The 24,093-nt window shown below is 39.2% G+C and overlaps 2 protein-coding genes across 7 annotated transcripts in view; one reads left to right on the forward strand and one right to left on the reverse strand.

Moving 5' to 3' along the window:
* Positions 1-6,728, reverse strand: part of LOC139746366 (uncharacterized) — a 96,321-nt gene extending 89,593 nt beyond the window's left edge. For all 6 annotated transcript variants that reach the window (XR_011712143.1, XM_071657565.1, XM_071657567.1 and 3 more), the window contains exon 1: positions 6,523-6,728. The gene's annotated coding sequence lies outside the window, so the exon portion shown is untranslated. The remainder of the gene's footprint in view (positions 1-6,522) is intronic.
* A 1,322-nt stretch (positions 6,729-8,050) lies between these two features.
* On the forward strand, positions 8,051-22,012 carry LOC139746329 (transcription factor AP-2-beta-like). The gene is made up of 5 exons (XM_071657471.1): positions 8,051-8,376; positions 10,062-10,170; positions 18,448-18,584; positions 20,534-20,666; positions 21,261-22,012. Exons 1-5 carry the CDS (start codon positions 8,202-8,204, stop codon positions 21,397-21,399), a joined length of 693 nt encoding a protein of 230 aa, XP_071513572.1. The 5' UTR covers positions 8,051-8,201; the 3' UTR covers positions 21,400-22,012.
* Positions 22,013-24,093: the final 2,081 nt, after the last annotated feature.

Raw genomic sequence — 24,093 nt, forward strand, 5'->3', positions numbered from 1 at the left:
TTCAAAACACCCTCTTCTGCTCTCTCAACCACGCTCTTTTTATTTCCACACATCTCTCTTACCCTTACGTTACTTACTCAATCAAACCACCTCACACCACACATTGTCCTCAAACATCTCATTTCCAGCACATCCATCCTCCTGCGCACAACTCTATCCATAGTCCACGCCTCGCAACCATACAACATTGCTGGAACCACTACTCCTTCAAACATACCCATTTTTGCTTTCCGAGATAATGTTCTCGACTTCCAAACATTCTTCAAGGCCCCCAGAATTTTCGCCCCCTCCCCACCCTATGATCCACTTCCGCTTCCATGGTTCCATACGCTGCCAGATCCACTCCCAGATATCTAAAACACTTCACTTCCTCCAGTTTTTCTCCATTCAAACTCACCTCCCAGTTGAACTGACCCTCAACCCTACTGTACCTAATAACCTTGCTCTTATTCACATTTACTCTTAACTTTCTTCTTTCACACACTTTACCAAACTCAGTCACCAGCTTCTGCAGTTTCTCACATGAATCAGCCACCAGCGCTGTATCATCAGCGAACAACAACTGACTCACTTCCCATGCTCTCTCATCCCCAACAGACTTCATACTTGCCCCTCTTTCCAAAACTCTTGCATTTACCTCCCTAACAACCCCATCCATAAACAAATTAAACAACCATGGAGACATCACACACCCCTGCCGCAAACCTACATTCACTGAGAACCAATCACTTTCCTCTCTTCCTACACGTACACATGCCTTACATCCTCGATAAAAACTTTTCACTGCTTCTAACAACTTTCCTCCCACACCATATATTCTTAATACCTTCCACAGAGCATCTCTATCAACTCTATCATATGCCTTCTCCAGATCCATAAATGCTACATACAAATCCATTTGCTTTTCTAAGTATTTCTCACATACATTCTTCAAAGCAAACACCTGATCCACACATCCTCTACCACTTCTGAAACCACACTGCTCTTCCCCAATCTGATGCTCTGTACATGCCTTCACCCTCTCAATCAATACCCACCCATATAATTTGCCAGGAATACTCAACAAACTTATACCTCTGTAATTTGAGCACTCACTCTTGTCCCCTTTGCCTTTGTACAATGGCACTATGCACACATTCCGCCAATCCTCAGGCACCTCACCATGAGTCATACATACATTAAATAACCTTACCAACCAGTCAACAATACAGTCACCCCCTTTTTTAATAAATTCCACTGCAATACCATCCAAACCTGCTGCCTTGCCGGCTTTCATCTTCCGCAAAGCTTTTACTACCTCTTCTCTGTTTACCAACTCATTTTCCTAACCCTCTCACTTTGCACACCACCTCGACCAAAAAACCCTATATCTGCCACTCTATCATCAAACACATTCAACAAACCTTCAAAATACTCACTCCATCTCCTTCTCACATCACCACTACTTGTTATCACCTCCCCATTTGCGCCCTTCACTGAAGTTCCCATTTGCTCCCTTGTCTTACGCACTTTATTTACCTCCTTCCACAACATCTTTTTATTCTCCCTAAAATTTAATGATACTCTCTCACCCCAGCTCTCATTTGCCCTTTTTTTCACCTCTTGCACCTTTCTCTTGACCTCATGTCTCTTTCTTTTATACGTCTCCCACTCAATTTCATTTTTTCCCTGCAAAAATCGTCCAAATGCCTCTCTCTTCTCTTTCACTAATACTCTTACTTCTTCATCCCACCACTCACTACCCTTTCTAATCAACCCACCTTCCACTCTTCTCATGCCACAAGCATCTTTTGCGCAATCCATCACTGATTCCCTAAATACATCCCATTCCTCCCCCACTCCCCTTACTTCCACTGTTCTCACCTTTTTCCATTCTGTACTCAGTCTCTCCTGGTACTTCCTCACACAAGTCTCCCTCCCAAGCTCACTTATTCTCACCACCCTCTTCACCCCAACATTCACTCTTCTTTTCTGAAAACCCATACAAATCTTCACCTTAGCCTCCACAAGATAATGATCAGACATCCCTCCAGTTGCACCTCTCAGCACATTAACATCCAAAAGTCTCTCTTTCGCGTGCCTGTCAATTAACACGTAATCCAATAACGCTCTCTCGCCATCTCTCCTACTTACATAAGTATACTTATGTGTATATATATATATATATATATTTATATATATATATATATATATATATATATATATATATATATATATATATATCTTTCTTTCATACTATTCGGCATTTCCCGTGATAGCGAGGTAGTGTTAAGAACAGAGGACTGGGCCTTTGAGGGAATATCCTCACCTGGCCCCCTTCTCTGTTCCTTGTTTTGGAAAATGAAAAAAAACGAGAGGGGAGGATTTCCAGTCTCCTGCTCCCTTCCCTTTTAGTCGCCTTCTACGACACGCAGGGAATACGTGGGAAGTATTCTTTCTCCCCTATCCCAGGGAAAGGGGATATATATCATTTTTTCCACACAAGTTCACCATTAGCAAGGTAGCGTTAAGAACAGAGGACTGAGCCTTAAGAGGGAACATCCTCACTTGGCCCCCTTCTCTGTTCCTCTTTTTTGGAAACTCACTTCAGCGAGGCTGTATTACTGTAGTTAAGGTTCCCCAAAAGAACTTACTCCAAAGAAGCTCATCATTTCTCTAATAATAAAAGTATTACAAGCTTCGAGCTGCAGGAGCTTTTGGAAAGAGTTCCAGGGGTAGCTATACAAATTGCATATACAAATGGGGTAGCTATAAAAATTGCATATAAATATACATGTCCCAACCTCATCTCAGTGGGGGTAGTACTGACTTTAAACTTATTCGACTGCGATGATCGACATATATAGGCCAATGGACCAGACAAATGTATATATCACAGCCCCAGGAAGGGTCAAAGAAAGGCCTCATTCACTCCTATCCATTCCTAGCTGTCATGTGTAATATACCCAAACAGACCTCTCTCCACAACCATGGCCCACAGGCTTTTCCATGATATCCCCTGGCTGGTCCACATGCCCTGTTTCAGTCCAATGACGAGTTGCCCCCATTTACCATATTCCAATTCACTGTATCCTGTGCATGCCTTTCACCCCATCCTTCTATCTCCTCTTAAGTCTCCCTTTCTCCTTGTCAAAGAAAGGCCTCATTCACTCCTATCCATTCCTAGCTGTCATGTGTAATATACCCAAACAGACCTCTCTCCACAACCATGGCCCACAGGCTTTTCCATGATATCCCCTGGCTGATCCACATGCCCTGTTTCAGTCCAATAACGAGTTGCCCCCATTTACCATATTCCAATTCACTGTATCCTGTGCATGCCTTTCACCCCATCCTTCTATCTCCTCTTAAGTCTCCCTTTCTCCTTGTCCACTCTACTCCATCACACCCTCTTCAGCTTTGTCTTCTATACTCTTCTTATTCCCATTCCTCTCTCTAACCCTTATATTACTTGCTTGGTTAAAGCACCTCTCACCACGTCATCCTTGAACAATTCATTTCTAATACATCCATTCTCCTTCGCACATGCCTCACACAGATAAAACATCATTAGGACTACTACACCTTCAAACATACCCATTTAGCCCTCCCAGAGGATGAACCCTCTTTCAACACATTTCTCAATGCTCCTAGAACCTTCAATCCCTCACCTGCCTTATGATTCACTTTCACTTACATGGTTCCATTTGCTGCCATATCCACTCCAAAGTATCTAGAACACTTCATTTTCTCCATTCAAACTCACAATCATAGCTAACCTGTCCCTCCGCACTGCTAATCCTTATGACCTTTTAAATAACCTGTCCCTCTGCGTTGCTAAACATGATAACCTTGCCGTCAATCACATTTATTCTCAACTCCATTAACCCCCAAATTCAGATACCATCTTCTGTAGTTCCTCAGTCAATTTTACCACCAATGCTGTGTCATCAGCAAACAATGATGGACACCTTCCAGGCCACTTAACCCCTACAGAATGCATACTCGCCCAGCTCTCCAAGACCCTTGTGTTCACCTCCCTCACCATCCCATCCATGTGACATCACACACCCCTGCTACAGACCACCCTTCACATGGAACCACTCACTCTCCTCTCAACCTACCTGCGCACATGCCTTACATTCGATAAAAACTTCTTACTGCTTCTAGTAGCTTTTCTCTAACCTTCCACAAGGCAACTTCATCAAACCCATCGTATACTTTTCCTGATCGATAAATGCCACACACAAAACCAATTTCTTTAAGTATTTCTCATACATATTCTTTAAAGCAAACACCTGATCTACACCTCTCCCACTCCTCTCATCACACTGTACCTCCCCATTCTGATGCTTTGAATGTGCCTTCACATGATAGACAGACAGTGGAAGAGAGCAAATGCAGCCTTTCTACATCTGTTCTTAGTGCTACTTTATTAATGCAGAAAAGGGAGATTATGAATAAAATTATAAATATATTTCATTTATACTTAATCCAGCACTAATTTCAATGAAAAGAGTACTTGTGTGCCACAGGACCCTTTTCTACAAGCTCCTGCAGCCCAAAGCTGAGCTACTCATCCAACCATAATCTCCACTCATGATTCTGGTTCAAAGGTGGTGTCTGTGCATATTCTAACATCAATAAAACCTGTTGCACATCTCATGTCTGCACATATTCCAACATCAACAAACCTGTTGAATGTCTCAAGGACCCTGAGTTCTCCAACTTTGATGATGTGTGGCTCAAGGTCTCTCAACTATCACATTTTTCCTCTGTTTTGCCTATATCCCCCCCTAACTCTACAAATGTGTTTCTTTGACTATCTAAACTCCTCCCATGAGACCTACCCAACTTACTCATTATTCCTGACCACTGCAACCACTCTCCTAATATTCCGGATCTGTTTTTCACCCCTAATCCATCTCCCTGTAACTGTACAATCACACCTCCAATTGGTTCATTTGATCACACTCTCATAAATGTATTCATTCTAACAGAACCTGCTCCTCCAGCAGCCCCTTCTAAGCATAAATATTGGTGCCTCAACAAAGCTAACTACAACTTATGAAAATTCTTTTCTGACTTTCTTTTGGTAAATTACTCTAATGCAATGATGCATAGCAGAGGTTATTGTTGCAGGAATGGAAGCTTTTATCTCCTCTTCCTCCAAGATGACCTCTTTCCAATCCATCTTTCAACATGTCTTCAGCTAAAGGCATTGTTAGCAACTTTTGCAGCTATACCTTTTCTTTACTTTTAGATTCTGAGGGTATTATAACTGTCTCTCCCATAAACAAAGCAATGCTCATTGGTTCCTATTTCTCCTCTAACTCTGCCTTGGATGACTCTAACATTCCTTCACCCCCTGATCTCTTACTAATACTGTGCCCATCCCTATAATCTCTTTTTGCGTTGTCAGATAAGCACCTCTTTCTTTGGAAATAAAAAGCAATGCTTATGACCATGATGGCATACATCTCTTTGTATTGAAAGAGTGCGCATCTTAACTTGTACTTGTGCTTGCTTGTTTGTTCCGCTTGTTTAAAAACCAGAACTTTTCCTTCTTCTTGGAAAGATAAGTGCCTTTAAAGTAGTAAAAGCTTAAGAACTGGTATTAATATTTGTTTTTCATCAATATTGTAACCACAGTATATGTTACAGGTCCTAACGCTTCCAAAATATGTGAAAAAAATTTATTTTACCAAAAAAACTTTCAATATCACATTGAAAGATAATAATTTATGGTTTTTCTTTGTTAATGCGTCTTTCGACCCGTTTACATTAACCAGAGCCCAGTATGGCATCCATGACTACATCCATTTTCCCCTCCCATTAACCTTATGATTATTGTACGTTTATTACCTTCAGAAACAGTTTCAAGACTACATCACTAAGATTTGTGTCCCTATCATAAAATTTAATTTTTTCCTAGGCATTAATGCTACATTCTATCTTTTGCTTACAGATCAATGTTTACCTCTGTCTGACTACACAAATACATAGGAGTCAATTCAGACTACAAACCCTGTCATAATTCAACCATGTACAATGACGTAATCATATCTCCCACTATATCTTTGGAACACCACATGCCGAAAAATGGAAAATTTGCCTCTTAAAAGCTAGTATGCTGTACACATATACTTGCATCAATAAAGTAGATATGTTCCTATGACTTATATTCGCTCTCAATAAATTTGGTGCCACAAGTTGATACAACAGAGGTTGTTTAGGGATGCAGTAGATCACATTAAACATCATACTGCATTGCACCACAAAAAGGCAACACTAAATTTTACGTCCAAACCAGTCTAGAATTATTCATGTAACATTTGATTATAATACTCTAAATCATATTCTGATACTCTTAAATACAATTTCTAAACTGAAAAACATTAGTTAATTTTGAAATTCATTAGTTATTTTAAATGCTCGTTGCGGTGCTAAACCCTATATTCAAGTACCATTACAATAGAATCACATTTGTCCCCTTTTTCCAAGAAAAAGAAACGAAGGAACAATTCCGGTAAATTTTCTTACCCGTAAATAACATCTCATACGATTTGCTTCACATCTTAATATAACCTTCAGTCACTGCTAGTTTCACCTAAATAAACAGTCAGCATTTGCATGTCTAGATTACTCCAGAAACACTTGTCTCGCTCATCCTTCAACTGAAAAACATATGTGCATAACTTGTTTACTAATACAAAATGGCGACGGTTTGATGATAGTTGATATGGCTTGGTCTGTTGCATATGAGTTTTAAAATTATTGTTTAACACTCTTACATTGTTCAAGCAATTATATAAATATTTCATCAAATTTTCAAATTCAAACATAACAAAAATTAGATTCAATGTGGTCAGATAATGCACTCAAAATTATTTATGACATTAAGGTAAAAGAACGATAAGACTATTACAACCGAATTAGTTTCAAAATTAACATATGATAAGAAAAATCATATCAAGGATTTAAGCAAAGCAATTAGCACCAGTGATGATTTAGAATTATGTAAACATTAATATCATTAGTACCTAACATATTCCACAGAGATAGGAGCACTGTCATCAGCACCAGTGATTGATTGATTGACTTTATTCAGGAACCCTAGTACATTATAATAGTTATACTCATGTGCAATACATCGCCGTAAGGTACATAATAGTTTCTGTTAGGATAACCTACTAAACTTTTATAACTTTTTTCCAGTAAGGTCCTTGTATTGTAGCAAGATGGAGCAGTCAACACAGGAGTCACCGGAACCCGTACAAGACATATGCACATTGTATATCCCTCTCTTGAAAACAGTTAAAAAGTTTAAAAACACCATGCATAATATTATTTACATGTCTAGTAATATTCACAATCATCTAGTTCTGAGAATCTTTCTTCGTCAGTAAGATGTTTCCTAAATGGTGATCTAAACAGATTTTTTTAATTTATACATTGCAAATCATCTAGTAATAAATGCCATTCTTTAATAGCTGTATGATAGAAGGTATGAGCTGCAGTTCCCTTCTCTCTTGACGAATTAGAATGATATAAACACTATCATCAGCACCTACTTATTCCATAATAATTTCGTTCATTTATTAAATTTATATGTATCTCAGAAATGACAATTTCTTCCTCTCCATCTCCTTCTAAATCATATATATATATATATATATATATATATATATATATATATATATATATATATATATATATATATACCAATAAAGTGTATATGAACGCGCACCTTCATAGAATATATATATATATATATATATATATATATATATATATATATATATATATATATATATATATATATATATATATATATAATCTCTTGTATTTCTACGTTTTCTGTCTAAATGTAATTACTCTAAAATCCTTTCTTTTGTCTTCTGTAGCAATAACTACTACTAATTATATAGTAGCTACAGTAGTAGTAATAGTAGTAGCACTATAGTAATAATAATAATAATAATAATAGTAATTATTATTATTATTATCATCATTATTATTATTCTTTCTTTCTTTCTTTCATGCTATTCGCCATTTCCCGCGATAGCGAGGTAGCGTTAAGAACAGAGGACTGGGCCTTTGAGGGAATATCCTCACCTGGCCCCCTTCTCTGTGGAGGGTTCAAAGTTGTGCTTCGAAATGAAGCTTCGGCTTTATTGATTCAGGGTTCGAAACCACATATCCAGTTCGGGGAACCACAAATGGCGGGCGAGGTAGAAATTATTGAAGAAATTCTCAACTCAAGTAGTTCTGCGAATGAGGAGGAAATCGTCCATATAATACAAAGTAGTGATGAAGACACTCGAGCTGCTGCTATCGGTGACACAAGTATTACAAGTGGAGAAGCTGGAGAAGCTTCGTATCATGAGAACAAAGGTAGAAAACATTGTTTCTCCCGGGTTTCATGCAATGCCAGACTGTTGAACGGGCATTACCATTATTATCCCCTAAACGAAATTTGAAAATTTAGGATCAGCTTTCTAGACTCAGATTTTTTTATTTTACCTCAGACTTGGCCAAGAAGAAGGGTGTGTAATGAGTCTAGGAATAGCAGTGTATCAGGTGCCCACAACCAGTTCCTGCATGAGGGAGGACCGTGTTCACCTTTCTGTTGTACACGATTGAGATTCTAACTAGTAGTATATCATATACTTGACTTTATTTTCATGACAATATTTCTCAGTGGGTCATTCCGGTACTTTCTCACTTTATTTGTGGGATGAATGGTTCACCCAAGATTTTATGCTAGTACCGAGGTTCCTACATTAATTATAGAAAGTTTTGTAATTGCCTGTGTAACGAAATTACACAATTATTTTGTCAGTAGCATTGAATGTGTAGTGATTTATCTGCGTTCCTTGGATAGTGTTTGAATAATGTAACAACAATTGTTGAGCATGATCCAGTGCATTTTATTCAAACGTTTTGGTTCATTCTGAGGACTGAGTACACTGGGGAAATTTTGGGCTAATTATTGTAAAATCGACAATACACATGTAACTTACAGGTAATGTATCTAGATGTTGCAGTAACTGAAAGTACCACTAAAGATTGACCTTGCTACCAAGGACTTGTATCTTTAACAGTTGCCAAAGTTTGCTTTATTGATTTCAATAATTGCATGTACTCTGTCAGCCTTCATCATAATACTCTTGTACCATCCAGTAAATGGTATACCAATTGATCACTGTAATTCTTGTGATAATTTCTCTAATGTACATAAAAATCTTGGGGGTGTGTGCAGTTTCTCTGAAATTTACAAACTGCCATTCCCTTGTGACCTAAGATCTAGAAATTGTTTCTCCTTCCAGTATATTTCTATCATACATTGAAGAAAATATCAAGAAAACAGGTGTACTTTCAACTATGTTGGTTTGGAAGGGTGTTGAATGGATGTGGGAGGGTGGTGGCAAGGCTGGTGGTATCAATGTTTCCTTTGTAAGTTTAGATATATGGTGTAGGACAATGAATAATCATCATTTTTGGAAACATGACAATAATCAGAGCACTATGCAGACTATAGAGGTGATCTAATTATGTAAATAAACATCATTTAGTAACACTTTACTGAATGCCATAGATGCAAATAGATTTCTTACTAACATCGCACTGTCATTCTTCACCACATTTTTTTCTTTTTTTATCACTGAATGTATAGGCTATTAAAGCTTTTTTCATCTCTCAGAAATATTTAAATTGTTTTTTCATGTACAACCAAAGAAATCAGTCTTACAAATGTGGACTTTTCCCTTTAGACCAGTTGCTAAATTAAGTCATAACCAGTGCTGCTTTGTTTAACATACTCTTTCCTTTCTTTTCCTATGTGCATGATTCTGCATTTGTAACTGAAAGTTACTGCCTGTTTTTACACCAAACTTTTACTATTTTCAGTCATTCTGTAATATTTCTTGGAGACACATTGCTCTAAATTGTCTCAGTTGCATTTCGTAGAATTTCTAGATATTTATATGTAATGTTTTATTAAGAAAAATAATTGAAAGTATGAGACAGTGGTTTTCTTTTCATAGGGGTTCTATTCTCACATTATTCTCTTTTTTCAGAGCTGGTATTTTGGGTACCAGCATTATTGATGGTTGGCAGAGAACAGCAAAGGATCACAGTAACCCAGAATGAGCTTTGTCGAAGAGTGGAACAACCCGAATGTCTCAGGTAGGCAAAGTATCAGAGATCCCCTCACAAATACATTGTCTCTTCCTTTACTCCCAACAAACATGAATTAATTTAACTTATATCATCCCATAACTCTGAATGTTTAACTACTTGCAGTCATCAGAATTTCAACTGCATCATCATATTATGCATTGTTTGTTTTGAATATTTCACACTTCAGTGTTGCGTTATGCAGCAAAACAAGAATACTAAGAGTTTCGTTTAGAGTATGGATTTATACTCACCTTAAGGGATTCCATCACATTATAGTTTTGTACACTGAAATTGTGATCTTAGTTTGCAGTAATTTCATGCTATTTATTGCACTATGATTGTGAAGGAATCATGTTCCACTCCTAATATGTTATATAAATTCTCACCCTCTTTAGTCCCAAGGTTAAAGACCAAGGAAGTGATGAAAATGTTGTGTTTTAGGATAAAGAAACAGGTACAGTACTGTAGTGTCAATGTAACTATTCCTTTACTCCTATGAATAAAAGTAAATATGTGAGTATATCAAGCAGGAGACCAAATTGGAGGTGGAAGGTCTGTGGGGCCTGGATGTGAATAGGGAGCTGTGGTTTAGGTGCATCACACATGACAGCTAGAGACTGAGTGTGAATGAATGTGGCCTTTTTTTTGTCTGTTTTCGTGGTGGTACCTCGTTGAAGCAGGGGATAGCAATGCTGTTTTCATGTGGGATGGGGTTACGACAGGAATAGAGGAAGGCAAGCATGAATATGTACATGTGTAGATGTATATGTCTGCATATGTGTATGTATATGTATGTGTATGTTGATATGTATATTTATGTTTATGTGTGTGTATGGACATTTATATATATGAAGAGAGAAGGGGGCCATGTGAGGATGTTCCCTCAAAGGCCCAGTCCTCTATTCGTAACGCTACCTCGCTAATGCGGGAAATGGCGAATAGTATGGAAAAGTATGGAAATATATATATATTTTATACTATTCACCATTTCCCGTGATAGCGAGGTAGCGTTAAGAACAGAGGACTGGGCCTTTTAGGGAATACCCTCACCTAGCCCCCTTCTCTGTTCCTTCTTTTGGAAAATTTAAAAAAAAAAAAAAAAAAGAGAGGGGAGGGTTTTCAGCCCCCCACTCCCTTCCATTTTAGTATATATATATATATATATATATATATATATATATATATATATATTCTTTCTTTTCTTTTAAACTATTCGCCATTTCCCGCATTAGCGAGGTAGCGTTAAGAACAGAGGACTGGGCCTTTTTTGGAATATCCTCACCTGGCCCCCTCTGTTCCTTCTTTTGAAAAAAAAAAAAAAAAAAAAACGAGAGGGGAGGATTTCCAGCCCCCCGCTCCCTCCCCTTTTAGTCGCCTTCTACGACACGCAGGGAATACGTGGGAAGTATTCTTAATCCCCTATCCCCAGGGATAATATATATATATATATATATTTCTTTCTTTTCTTTTAAACTATTCGCCATTTCCCGCATTAGCGAGGTAGCGTTAAGAACAGAGGACTGGGCCTTTTTTGGAATATCCTCACCTGGCCCCCTCCGTTCCTTCTTTTGGAAAATTAAAAAAAAAAAAAAAACGAGAGGGGAGGATTTCCAGCCCCCCGCTCTCTCCCCTTTTAGTCGCCTTCTACGACACACAGGGAATACGTGGGAAGTATTCTTAATCCCCTATCCCCAGGGAGACAGCGACAAAGTATAAAAAAAAAAAAAAAAAAAAAAAAAAAAAAATATATATATATATATATATATATATATATATATTTTTTTTATACCTCGTCGCTGTCTCCCGCGGTTGCGAGGTAGCGCAAGGAAACAGACGAAAGAAATGGCCCAACCCCCCCCATACACATGTACATACACACGTCCACACACGCAAATATACATACCTACACAGCTTTCCATGGTTTACCCCGGACGCTTCACATGCCTTGATTCAATCCACTGACAGCACGTCAACCCCTGTATACCACATCGATCCAATTCACTCTATTCCTTGCCCTCCTTTCACCCTCCTGCATGTTCAGGCCCCGATCACACAAAATCCTTTTCACTCCATCTTTCCACCTCCAATTTGGTCTCCCTCTTCTCCTCGTTCCCTCCACCTCCGACACATATATCCTCTTGGTCAATCTTTCCTCACTCATTCTCTCCATGTGCCCAAACCATTTAAAACACCCTCTTCTGCTCTCTCAACCACGCTCTTTTTATTTCCACACATCTCTCTTACCCTTACGTTACTTACTCGATCAAACCACCTCACACCACACATTGTCCTCAAACATCTCATTTCCAGCACATCCATCCTCCTGCGCACAACTCTATCCATAGCCCACGCCTCGCAACCATACAACATTGTTGGAACCACTATTCCTTCAAACATACCCATTTTTGCTTTCCGAGATAATGTTCTCGACTTCCACACATTTTTCAAGGCTCCCAAAATTTTCACCCCCTCTCCCACCCTATGATCCACTTCCGCTTCCATGGTTCCATCCGCTGACAGATCCACTCCCAGATATCTAAAACACTTCACTTCCTCCAGTTTTTCTCCATTCAAACTCACCTCCCAATTGACTTGACCCTCAACCCTACTGTACCTAATAACCTTGCTCTTATTCACATTTACTCTTAACTTTCTTCTTCCACACACTTTACCAAACTCCGTCACCAGCTTCTGCAGTTTCTCACATGAATCCGCCACCAGCGCTGTATCATCAGCGAACAACAACTGACTCACTTCCCAAGCTCTCTCATCCCCAACAGACTTCATACTTGCCCCTCTTTCCAAGACTCTTGCATTTACCTCCCTAACAGCCCCATCCATAAACAAATTAAACAACCATGGAGACATCACACACCCCTGCCGCAAACCTACATTCACTGAGAACCAATCACTTTCCTCTCTTCCTACACGTATATATATATATATATATATATATATATATATATATAGATAGGGGAGAAAGAATACTTCCCACGTATTCCCTGCGTGTCGTAGAAGGCGACTAAAAGGGGAGGGAGCAGGTGGCTGGAAATCCTCCCCTTTCTTGTTTTTTTTTTAATTTTCCAAAAGAAGGAACAGAGAAGGGGGTCAGGTGAGGATATTCCCTCTAAGGCCCAGTTCTCTGTTCTTAACGCTACCTCGCTAATGCGGGAAATGGCAAATAGTATGAAAAAAAAAAAAAAAATTTTTTTTTTTCTTTGTCGCTGTCTCCCGCGCTTGCAAGGTAGCGCAAGGAAACAGACGAAAGAAATGGCCCAACCCACCCCCATACACATGTATATACATACGTCCACACACGCAAATATACATACCTACACAGCTTTCCATGGTTTACCCCAGACGCTTCACATGCCCTGATTCAATCCACTGACAGCACGTCAACCCCGGTATACCACATCGATCCAATTCACTCTATTCCTTGCCCTCCTTTCACCCTCCTGCATGTTCAGGCCCCGATCACACAAAATCTTTTTCACTCCATCTTTCCATCTCCAATTTGGTCTCCCACTTCTCCTCGTTCCCTCCACCTCCAACACATATATCCTCTTGGTCAATCTTTCCTCACTCATTCTCTCCATGTGCCCAAACCATTTCAAAACACCCTCTTCTGCTCTCTCAACCACGCTCTTTTTATTTCCACACATCTCTCTTACCCTTACGTTACATACTCGATCAAACCACCTCACACCACACATTGTCCTCAAACATCTCATTTCCAGCACATCCATCCTCCTGCGCACAACTCTATCCACAGCCCACGCCTCGCAACCATACAACATTGTTGGAACCACTATTCCTTCAAACATACCCATTTTTGCTTTCCGAGATAATGTTCTCGACTTCCACACATTCTTCAAGGCTCCCAGGATTTGCGCCCCCTCCCCCACCCTATGATCCACTTCCGCTTCCATGGTTCCATCCGCTGCCAGATCCACTCCCAGATATCTAAAACACTTTACTTCCTCCAGTTTTTCTCCATTCAAACTTACCTCCCAATTGACTTGACCCTCAACCCTACTGTACCTAATAACCTTGCTCTTATTCACATTTACTCTTAACTTTCTTCTTTCACACACTTTACCAAACTCAGTCACCAGCTTCTGCAGTTTCTCACATGAATCAGCCATATATATATATCTTTTCTTTTTCTTTTAAACTATTCGCCATTACCTGCGTTAGCGAGGTAGCGTTAAGAACAGAGGATTGGGCCTTTGTGGAATATCCTCACCTGGCCCCCCTCTGTTCCTTCTTTTGGAAAATTAAAAAAAAACAAGAGGGGAGGATTTCCAGCCTCCCGCTCCCTCCCCTTTTAGTCGCCTTCTACGACACGCAGGGAATACGTGGGAAGTATTCTTAATCCCCTGTCCCCAGGGATATATATAAGTTTGTTGAGTATTCCTGGTAAATTATATGGGAGGGTATTGATTGAGAGGGTGAAGGCATGTACAGAGCATCAGATTGGGGAAGAGCAGTGCGGTTTCAGAAGTGGTAGAGGATGTGTGGATCAGGTGTTTGCTTTGAAGAATGTATGTGAGAAATACTTAGAAAAGCAAATGGATTTGTATGTAGCATTTATGGATCTGGAGAAGGCATATGATAGAGTTGATAGAGATGCTCTGTGGAAGGTATTAAGAATATATGGTGTGGGAGGCAAGTTGTTAGAAGCAGTGAAAAGTTTTTATCGAGGATGTAAGGCATGTGTACGTGTAGGAAGAGAGGAAAGTGATTGGTTCTCAGTGAATGTAGGTTTGCGGCAGGGGTGTGTGATGTCTCCATGGTTGTTTAATTTGTTTATGGATGGGGTTGTTAGGGAGGTAAATGCAAGGGTCCTGGAAAGAGGGGCAAGTATGAAGTCTGTTGGGGATGAGAGAGCTTGGGAAGTGAGTCAGTTGTTGTTCGCTGATGATACAGCGCTGGTGGCTGATTCATGTGAGAAACTGCAGAAGCTGGTGACTGAGTTTGGTAAAGTGTGTGGAAGAAGAAAGTTAAGAGTAAATGTGAATAAGAGCAAGGTTATTAGGTACAGTAGGGTTGAGGGTCAAGTCAATTGGGAGGTGAGTTTGAATGGAGAAAAACTGGAGGAAGTGAAGTGTTTTAGATATCTGGGAGTGGATCTGTCAGCGGATGGAACCATGGAAGCGGAAGTGGATCATAGGGTGGGGGAGGGGGCGAAAATTTTGGGAGCCTTGAAAAATGTGTGGAAGTCGAGAACATTATCTCGGAAAGCAAAAATGGGTATGTTTGAAGGAATAGTGGTTCCAACAATGTTGTATGGTTGCGAGGCGTGGGCTATGGATAGAGTTGTGCGCAGGAGGATGGATGTGCTGGAAATGAGATGTTTGAGGACAATGTGTGGTGTGAGGTGGTTTGATCGAGTAAGTAACGTAAGGGTAAGAGAGATGTGTGGAAATAAAAAGAGCGTGGTTGAGAGAGCAGAAGAGGGTGTTTTGAAATGGTTTGGGCACATGGAGAGAATGAGTGAGGAAAGATTGACCAAGAGGATATATGTGTCGGAGGTGGAGGGAACGAGGAGAAGAGGGAGACCAAATTGGAGGTGGAAAGATGGAGTGAAAAAGATTTTGTGTGATCGGGGCCTGAACATGCAGGAGGGTGAAAGGAGGGCAAGGAATAGAGTGAATTGGAGCGATGTGGTATACAGGGGTTGACGTGCTGTCAGTGGATTGAATCAAGGCATGTGAAGCGTCTGGGGTAAACCATGGAAAGCTGTGTAGGTATGTATATTTGCGTGTGTGGACGTGTGTATGTACATGTGTATGGGGGGGGGGGGTTGGGCCATTTCTTTCGTCTGTTTCCTTGCGCTACCTCGCAAACGCGGGAGACAGCGACAAAGTATTAAAAAAAAAAAAAAAAAAAAAAAAAATATATATATATATATATATATATATATATATATATATATATACACAATGTGGTTTCAGAAGTGGTAGAGGATGTGTGGATCAGGTGTTTGCTTTGAAGAATGTATGTGAGAAATACTGAGAAAAACAAATGGATTTGTATGTTGCATTTATGGATCTGGAGAAGGCATATGATAGAGTTGATAGAGATGTTCTGTGGAAGGTATTAAGAGTATATGGTGTGGGAGGTAAGTTGCTATAAGCAGTGAAAAGTTTTTATTGAGGATGTAAGGCATGTGTACGAGTAGGAAGAGAGGAAAGTGATTGGTTCCCAGTGAATGTCAGTTTGTGGCAGGGGTACATAATATCTCCATGGTTGTTTAATTTGTTTATGGATGGGGTTGTTAGGGAGGTGAATGCAAGAGTTTTGGAGAGAGGGGCAAGTATGCAGTCTGCTGTCGATGAGAGGGCTTGGGAAGTGAGTCAGTTGTTGTTTGCTAGGTGAGAAGCTGGTGACTGAGTTTGGTAAAGTGTGTGAAAGAAGACAGCTGAGAGTAAATGTGAATAAGAGCAAGGTTATTAGGTTCAGTAGGGTTGAGGGACAAGTCTATGGGGAGGTATGTTTGAATGGAGAAAAACTGGAGGAAGTGGAGTGTTTTAGATATCTGGGAATGGATTTGGCAGCCAATGTAACCATGGAAGCAGAAGTGAGTCACAGGGTGAGGGAAGGGGTGAAGGATATGGGAGCATTGAAGAATGTGTGGAAGGTGAGAACGTTATCTCAGAAAGCAAAAATAGGTATGTTTGAAGGAATAGTGTTCCAACAATGTTATATGGTTGCGAGGTGTGGGCTATAGATAGTGTTGTGCAGAGGAGGGTGGATGTGCTGGAATTGAGATGTTTGAGGACAATATGTGGTGTGAGGTGGTTAGATCGAGTGAGTAATGAAAGGGTAAGAGAGATGTGTGGTAATAAAAAAAGTGTGGTTGAGAGAGCAGAAGAGGGTGTATTGAAATGGTTTGGTCACATGGAGAGAATAAGTGAGGAAAGATTGGAGAGAATGAGTGAGGAAAGATTGACAAAGGATATATATGTCAGAGGTAGAGGGAACGAGGAGAAGTGGGAGACCAAATTAGAGGTGGAGGGATGGAGTGAAAAAGGTTTTGAGCAATTGGAGCCTGAACATAGAGGAGGATGAAAGGTGTGCAAGGAATAGAGTGAATTGGAACGATGTGGTATACCGAGATGGACGTGTTGTCAATGGATTGAAACAGGGCATGTGAAGCGTCTAGGGTAAACCATGGAAAGTTTTGTGGGGCCTGAGTGTGGAAAGGGAGCTGTGGTTTTGGTGCATTACACATGACAGCTAGAGACTGAGTGTGAACGAAAGTGGCTTTTGTTGTCTTTTCCTAGCGCTACCTCGCGCATACGTGTGTGGCGGGGTGGCGGCGGGAATGGATGAAGGAAACATGTATGAATATGTTCTTGTGTATACATGTATATGTCTGTGTATGTATATGTATGTATAGGTATGTATATTTGCAAGTGTGGGCATTTATGTATATACATGTGTATGTGGGTGGGTTGGGCCATTCTTTTGTCTGTTTCCTTGTGCTACCTCACTAACATGGGAGACAGCGACAAAGTATAAAAGAAAAAGAAATATGTGTGTTATCCCTAGGGACAGGGGAGAAAGAATCCTTCCCACATATTCCCTGCGTGTCGTAGAAGGTACCTAAAAGGGGAGGGAGCAGGGGGCTGGAAATCCTCCCCATCCATTTTTAATTTTCCAAAAGGAACAGAGAAGGGGGCCAAGTAAGGATATTCCCTCTAAGGCTCAGTCCTCTGTTCTTAACGCTACCTTGCTAATGCGGGAAGTGGCGAATATGTATGAAAAATGTGTGTGTGCGTATATGAGTGGATGGGCCATTCTTTGTCTGCTTCCTGGCAGTATTTTACTGATGCAGGAAACCGATTATGTATAATGAATAATGAAATAGTTTAAAAAGTATGTTTATATGTAAATAATAAAATCTAGTATGCTTATTGTATATATTGTAGTATGAAATTACAACTGTTACTGTGGTACATCTTTACATGTTTCATCACTATCATCCTTGATTGTGCTATTCATTATGTGTGAATTAGCATTTCTTTTGCAGTGTTCAAACCAGTCAGATCTTGCTTTAAAATTTACAGTGGTATATGACTCTCCCATTATAATTTGTCTCTAAAGAGACTCCTGGCTGGTTTAAATATTGAGTCAGGTCCAACACTGAAGTTTGATGTGGAGAAGTAGTCAGATTCCTTGCAGAAAGCATTAAAGCCAGTGTGTTTAATATTCATGTATTGTAATAAAATTCGTGGTTGCCACTTGTTTAATTTCTTTTTCTATACCTTTTAGTCAGACAATGCTGCTTTCCCTTCTCCGTTTGAGCAAAGAAAAGGGTAGAGAGCTAAAACAGACCCTTGCTAAGAATGGCATTAAAAAGCTGACTTCAAAATCAGCAGTCATCTCCTGTTTCACGAAACTCACAGAAAGTAAGTAGTCATGATGCTGTGGACTCATCTTTTGATAGAACCATAAAGCAACCAACTGTGAAATGCTTATGGTGATTCTTAATTAACTTTTAAGGTAACAAATTTGGGAAGCTAAATATACAGTGCTTAAGATTAGGGTTATACTAAAGGTTCAAAATGATAAGTTTTAACTTTTTATCAAGTTATCCACCTTGACTAAGTACCATCAGAAATAGATAAGCGATAGCCACATTTGCTCATCCAGTCTAAAGCAATCAGGTGTAATGTACTGAAACCAAAGGCTAAACTCCTAAGTCAACTCCTACAGTACTTCATGGTTTACACTGACCAGTATATAAGCCTTGGTTCAGGCCATTAACAGTCAGGAGAAAAGGTCTTGGGGTTATATGGTTAAAAATTATTGTGCTAGATAGTTGGCATACTGTAGTGTCATTTATAACTGGGTATGAGTATCAATAGTACTATTGTATCTTAATCTTTTGTGTGAATATTCTATTTGTTACTTTTTGTCACTTGAGGCAGAGGGAAGCTATTGCCTCCCCTGAGTTTGTATTACTCTACTGACATGTAGTAAAGCTTCTTGAAAGTTAGAGTACCTAGTGATCTGTCTCCAAAACCCAAATGAGAAAATTTATGGCTTAAAAATGTCAAGGCTTTTTTGCATGATCATGAAGGTTTTTATATTCATGTAGAAATATTTTGTTATACTTTTAGTGATCACCTCTAATTTTGTACTTCATGCTTTAATGAGTATGACCAACATTCTTTCCCAGCTGAAGCAGCCCAACTAGCAGAAGATTTCTTCTATCTAGCTTCAAGAAACTTACGACTAAAAGAGATAAACCGAGAGATTATAGCTTCACCGTGGTGAGAGACTCCTGGCTGGTTTAAATATTGAGTCAGGTCCAACACTGAAGTTTGATGTGGAGAAGTAGTCAGATTCCTTGCAGAAAGCATTAAAGCCAGTGTGTTTAATATTCATGTATTGTAATAAAATTCGTGGTTGCCACTTGTTTAATTTCTTTTTCTATACCTTTTAGTCAGACAATGCTGCTTTCCCTTCTCCGTTTGAGCAAAGAAAAGGGTAGAGAGCTAAAACAGACCCTTGCTAAGAATGGCATTAAAAAGCTGACTTCAAAATCAGCAGTCATCTCCTGTTTCACGAAACTCACAGAAAGTAAGTAGTCATGATGCTGTGGACTCATCTTTTGATAGAACCATAAAGCAACCAACTGTGAAATGCTTATGGTGATTCTTAATTAACTTTTAAGGTAACAAATTTGGGAAGCTAAATATACAGTGCTTAAGATTAGGGTTATACTAAAGGTTCAAAATGATAAGTTTTAACTTTTTATCAAGTTATCCACCTTGACTAAGTACCATCAGAAATAGATAAGCGATAGCCACATTTGCTCATCCAGTCTAAAGCAATCAGGTGTAATGTACTGAAACCAAAGGCTAAACTCCTAAGTCAACTCCTACAGTACTTCATGGTTTACACTGACCAGTATATAAGCCTTGGTTCAGGCCATTAACAGTCAGGAGAAAAGGTCTTGGGGTTATATGGTTAAAAATTATTGTGCTAGATAGTTGGCATACTGTAGTGTCATTTATAACTGGGTATGAGTATCAATAGTACTATTGTATCTTAATCTTTTGTGTGAATATTCTATTTGTTACTTTTTGTCACTTGAGGCAGAGGGAAGCTATTGCCTCCCCTGAGTTTGTATTACTCTACTGACATGTAGTAAAGCTTCTTGAAAGTTAGAGTACCTAGTGATCTGTCTCCAAAACCCAAATGAGAAAATTTATGGCTTAAAAATGTCAAGGCTTTTTTGCATGATCATGAAGGTTTTTATATTCATGTAGAATATTTTGTTATACTTTTAGTGATCACCTCTAATTTTGTACTTCATGCTTTAATGAGTATGACCAACATTCTTTCCCAGCTGAAGCAGCCCAACTAGCAGAAGATTTCTTCTATCTAGCTTCAAGAAACTTACGACTAAAAGAGATAAACCGAGAGATTATAGCTTCACGTGGTGGTTGGGATCAATTTGAAACACAGGCTAATATAACCAAGTAAGATACTAGTAGCTGTAATACAGTGTATTCTTTTATACATATTTTGAGAACTGAAATGTTTGTGTTTTCACCATATACAGATCAAAGTCTTTACAAGCTATTTCCACTACGCTGCTGGCTGACATTCCTGTTTCTTATATCATCCTGAGTGATCCTTCATTATTTTCATCCAGAATGATTTTTAGTTTATCTGACATTTTTATCAGTTTGCCAGTGACCACAGTGTAACTACAAAATACTTGGTGCTTGCCAGTAATTGCCGGGTTTAGCAACAGTAATGGCAGAAGCTTGCTTCCTGCAAGACATTTGAGCATTTCTGTAATATTGAAGTTCAAGTGTGTGTGTTGATGAGTGAGGGATATGTTCTTGTATACTTTTTCTGATATGTACTGTAATTACTTGAGGGTATTAGCATGTGGTCAAACTATTTAAAAGAGGTAATCAGAGTAAAGTCAGGTTCTTGTGCTCTCAGCAATAGCACTGAACTCTGATAATGCTTTATGCTGTTTAGTAGTATTTTGTTTTCATATTGTTATAAAGTGCTGTTCTAGCAAAGAAACTCGTTAACATATATCTGGTTTATCTTTTCAGGGAGCTTTTGCAAGACATTCTGAAGGAAATTGAAGCTCGGGACATCAAGCTCAGCTTAATGACTCATGGCTTTTCTCCATTGATAATACGTGCTGTCATTGATATTCTCATAGAAATTATTACCTTTAGAGAAACTTGATTTGTTTTATACTGCATAGAATATGACCTGTATCATAACTGTATAAAGATTAAGAAATAATGAATAAATAGGCATTTTCTTACTGATGAATCTTGTAGGTTCCCTCCATTTTCATGGCTAATATAGTGGACAAAGTAGGACATCAGGGGTGGGGATGACCTATGTCCCCTCATCCCTTTGAGATACTTTGCTCTCAATTAAGTAGGACATAATTTTGTTGTGGACATAGATATCAAAGACTGTGTCAGCATGAATAGCATGCATCTTTGACCCAGTATGAATTTGTGGTATTTATGTTCATAGGTATGGGTATATGTCTGTGCAAAAGAGTAAGAGCTTTATACAATTCATTCTGTAACTATCATTTCTTTTGAAAACTGTTCATTTCTAACTATACTTGGCATCAACCTCTAATCATTACATTTACTACTAAGAAGCGGGTATTCTGTCCATTTCTGAATGCTGCTGTTATATTCAGAGCCCCTTTTCAAGCCTCTCCTAATGCAGTTAGTGAGTTATTCTTTAATCCACAAAGCCTATGGGCTTAAAATATATGTGATAAAGGCATTGGGAAGACATTAAATAATGTCTGTTTTCCTACCTTTGAACCCATTCACTATCATTACACTGTTTCTGCTTAAGAGTCTTCAGATCTGTTTTCTGTTATTCCCAACTGCGCACATCCACACACATCCTTCTCTCAAAATGCCAACTTTGGCACTGGTAGGGCGAGCCATTGGCCTTTTGCAATATTTATATGGAACTGTACTTCATCAGCTGGGATGCGTCTGTTTTTGCTGACCACATAGTGGTGATATTAGCTAGGATAGGAGTCCTTCACCCATTTTGCTGTGAACCTTTATCCCAACAATCACGGTTTAATAATTTTTGCTCTGATGTTATTGGGCCTGGAAATTTTCTTGCTAAGTTCATTCTGCATTCATTTCAGCTTAGAACAATTCCAGAGCTGTTATTTATAAAGATAAGCTTACTTGAAAAGTGTTTACTTTTTCTTTAACTGATAAGCTTTTCAAGCCCTTAACCAGCCACACCTCTAATGATGTTTGTAATACAGCTTTTCCACTGTTTTACAAACCTGACTATTTTTGTGTTCTTTTTGGCTGTTTTATATTTTTATTTCCTTCTAATGACAAGCTTTTCCCATGGGGAGGGCCAGTGCATTTACACTCATTATCAAGCTTGCATGATGATATTGTTGCCATCCAATGCCACATTCTGGCAGTAACTATCTATTTGTGATTTTCTGTCAGCTGTTGAGTTTCTGTGTGATGGTTTTGATAAATACTTCAGCTATGTGTCATTGGTTAAAGTATTGAGCAGCCACTCCAGTTTTATTGCAGAGCACTAGAGTATTTTGTTGTGATTACAAAAACTTTCTGTGTTTGCTTGGATGTTAAATTGGTCTTTTTCACATACAAGGTACTTAGGTTTAGAGTTTATGCTATCTGGCCAGCTGTTTGCTATATGACTGTAGCTCTTTCAATCTCTTGAAGTTATTGATTTAGGTGTTCCATTTCTCTGTCTCCTTGTATAGTATTTCTGAATTCTCTGATTTGTTTGTTCCCTCTTTATAATGCAGCACAAAGAGAGAGAGCACTGAAAAATTGGAAGGGAGGATTTCCAGACCCCCACTCCTACCTGTTTTAGTCGCCTTTTATGACACACAGGGAATACGTGGGAAGTACTCTCCCCTAGCCTCAGGGATATGGGGCCTGGAAGTTGATATGGAACTGTGATTTCGATGCATTACACATGACAGCTAGATACTGAATGTGAACAAATGTGGCATTTTTTGTCTGTTATCCAGGCACTACCTCTCTGAAGGGGGTAGCAATGATGTTTCCCATGGAATAGGGTAGTACTGGGAATGGATGAGGGCAAGCAAGCATGAATATGTACATCTATATGTATTTACAACATATGTGGGGGGGTTGGCCATTTCTTTCGTCTGTTTCCTTGCGCTACCTCGCAAACGCGGGAGACAGCGACAAAGCAAAAAAAAAAAATTAATGATAAATATACATGCCTTACATCCTTGGTAAAAACTTTTCACTGCTTCTAGCAACTTAACTCCACACCATATACTCTTAATACCTTCCACAAAGCATCTCTATCAACTCTTATCATATGCCTTCTCCTGATCCACAAATGCTACATACAAATCCAACTGTTTTTCTAAGAATATCTCGCATACATTCTTCAAAGCATTTGATGCTCTGTACATGCCTTCACCCTCTCAATCAATACCCTCCCATATAATTTCCCAGGAATACTCAACAAGTGAATTGGAACGATGTGGTATACCAGGGTCGATATGCTGTCAATGGATTGAACTAGGGCATGTGAAGCATCTGCGGTAAACCATGGAAAACTGTGTAGGTATGTGTATTTGCGTGTGGGGACGTATGTGTATACATGTGTGTGGGGGTGGGTTGGGCCATTTCTTTCGTCTGTTTCCTTGCGCTACCTCGCAAACGCGGGAGACAGCGACAAAGCAAAAAAAAAAAATTAATGATAAATATACATGCCTTACATCCTTGGTAAAAACTTTTCACCACTTATAGCAACTTACCTCCCATACCATATACTCTTAATACCTTCCACAAAGCATCTCTATCAGCCCTATCATATGCCTTCTCCTGATCCACAAATGCTACATACAAATCCAACTGT

This window comes from Panulirus ornatus, chromosome 64 (genome assembly GCF_036320965.1).
Source record: "Panulirus ornatus isolate Po-2019 chromosome 64, ASM3632096v1, whole genome shotgun sequence".
NCBI classification, from domain to species: domain Eukaryota; kingdom Metazoa; phylum Arthropoda; class Malacostraca; order Decapoda; family Palinuridae; genus Panulirus; species Panulirus ornatus.

Bases quoted from the DNA above. Each gene is read 5' to 3' on its own strand.
- LOC139746329 (XM_071657471.1), top strand. From the start codon at position 8,202: ATGGCGGGCGAGGTAGAAATTATTGAAGAAATTCTCAACTCAAGTAGT. The intron at 10,171-18,447 runs GTAGGCAAAGTA...TATACCTTTTAG, and splicing joins GAACAACCCGAATGTCTCAG to TCAGACAATGCTGCTTTCCC. The intron at 18,585-20,533 runs GTAAGTAGTCAT...ATTCTTTCCCAG, and splicing joins TTTCACGAAACTCACAGAAA to CTGAAGCAGCCCAACTAGCA.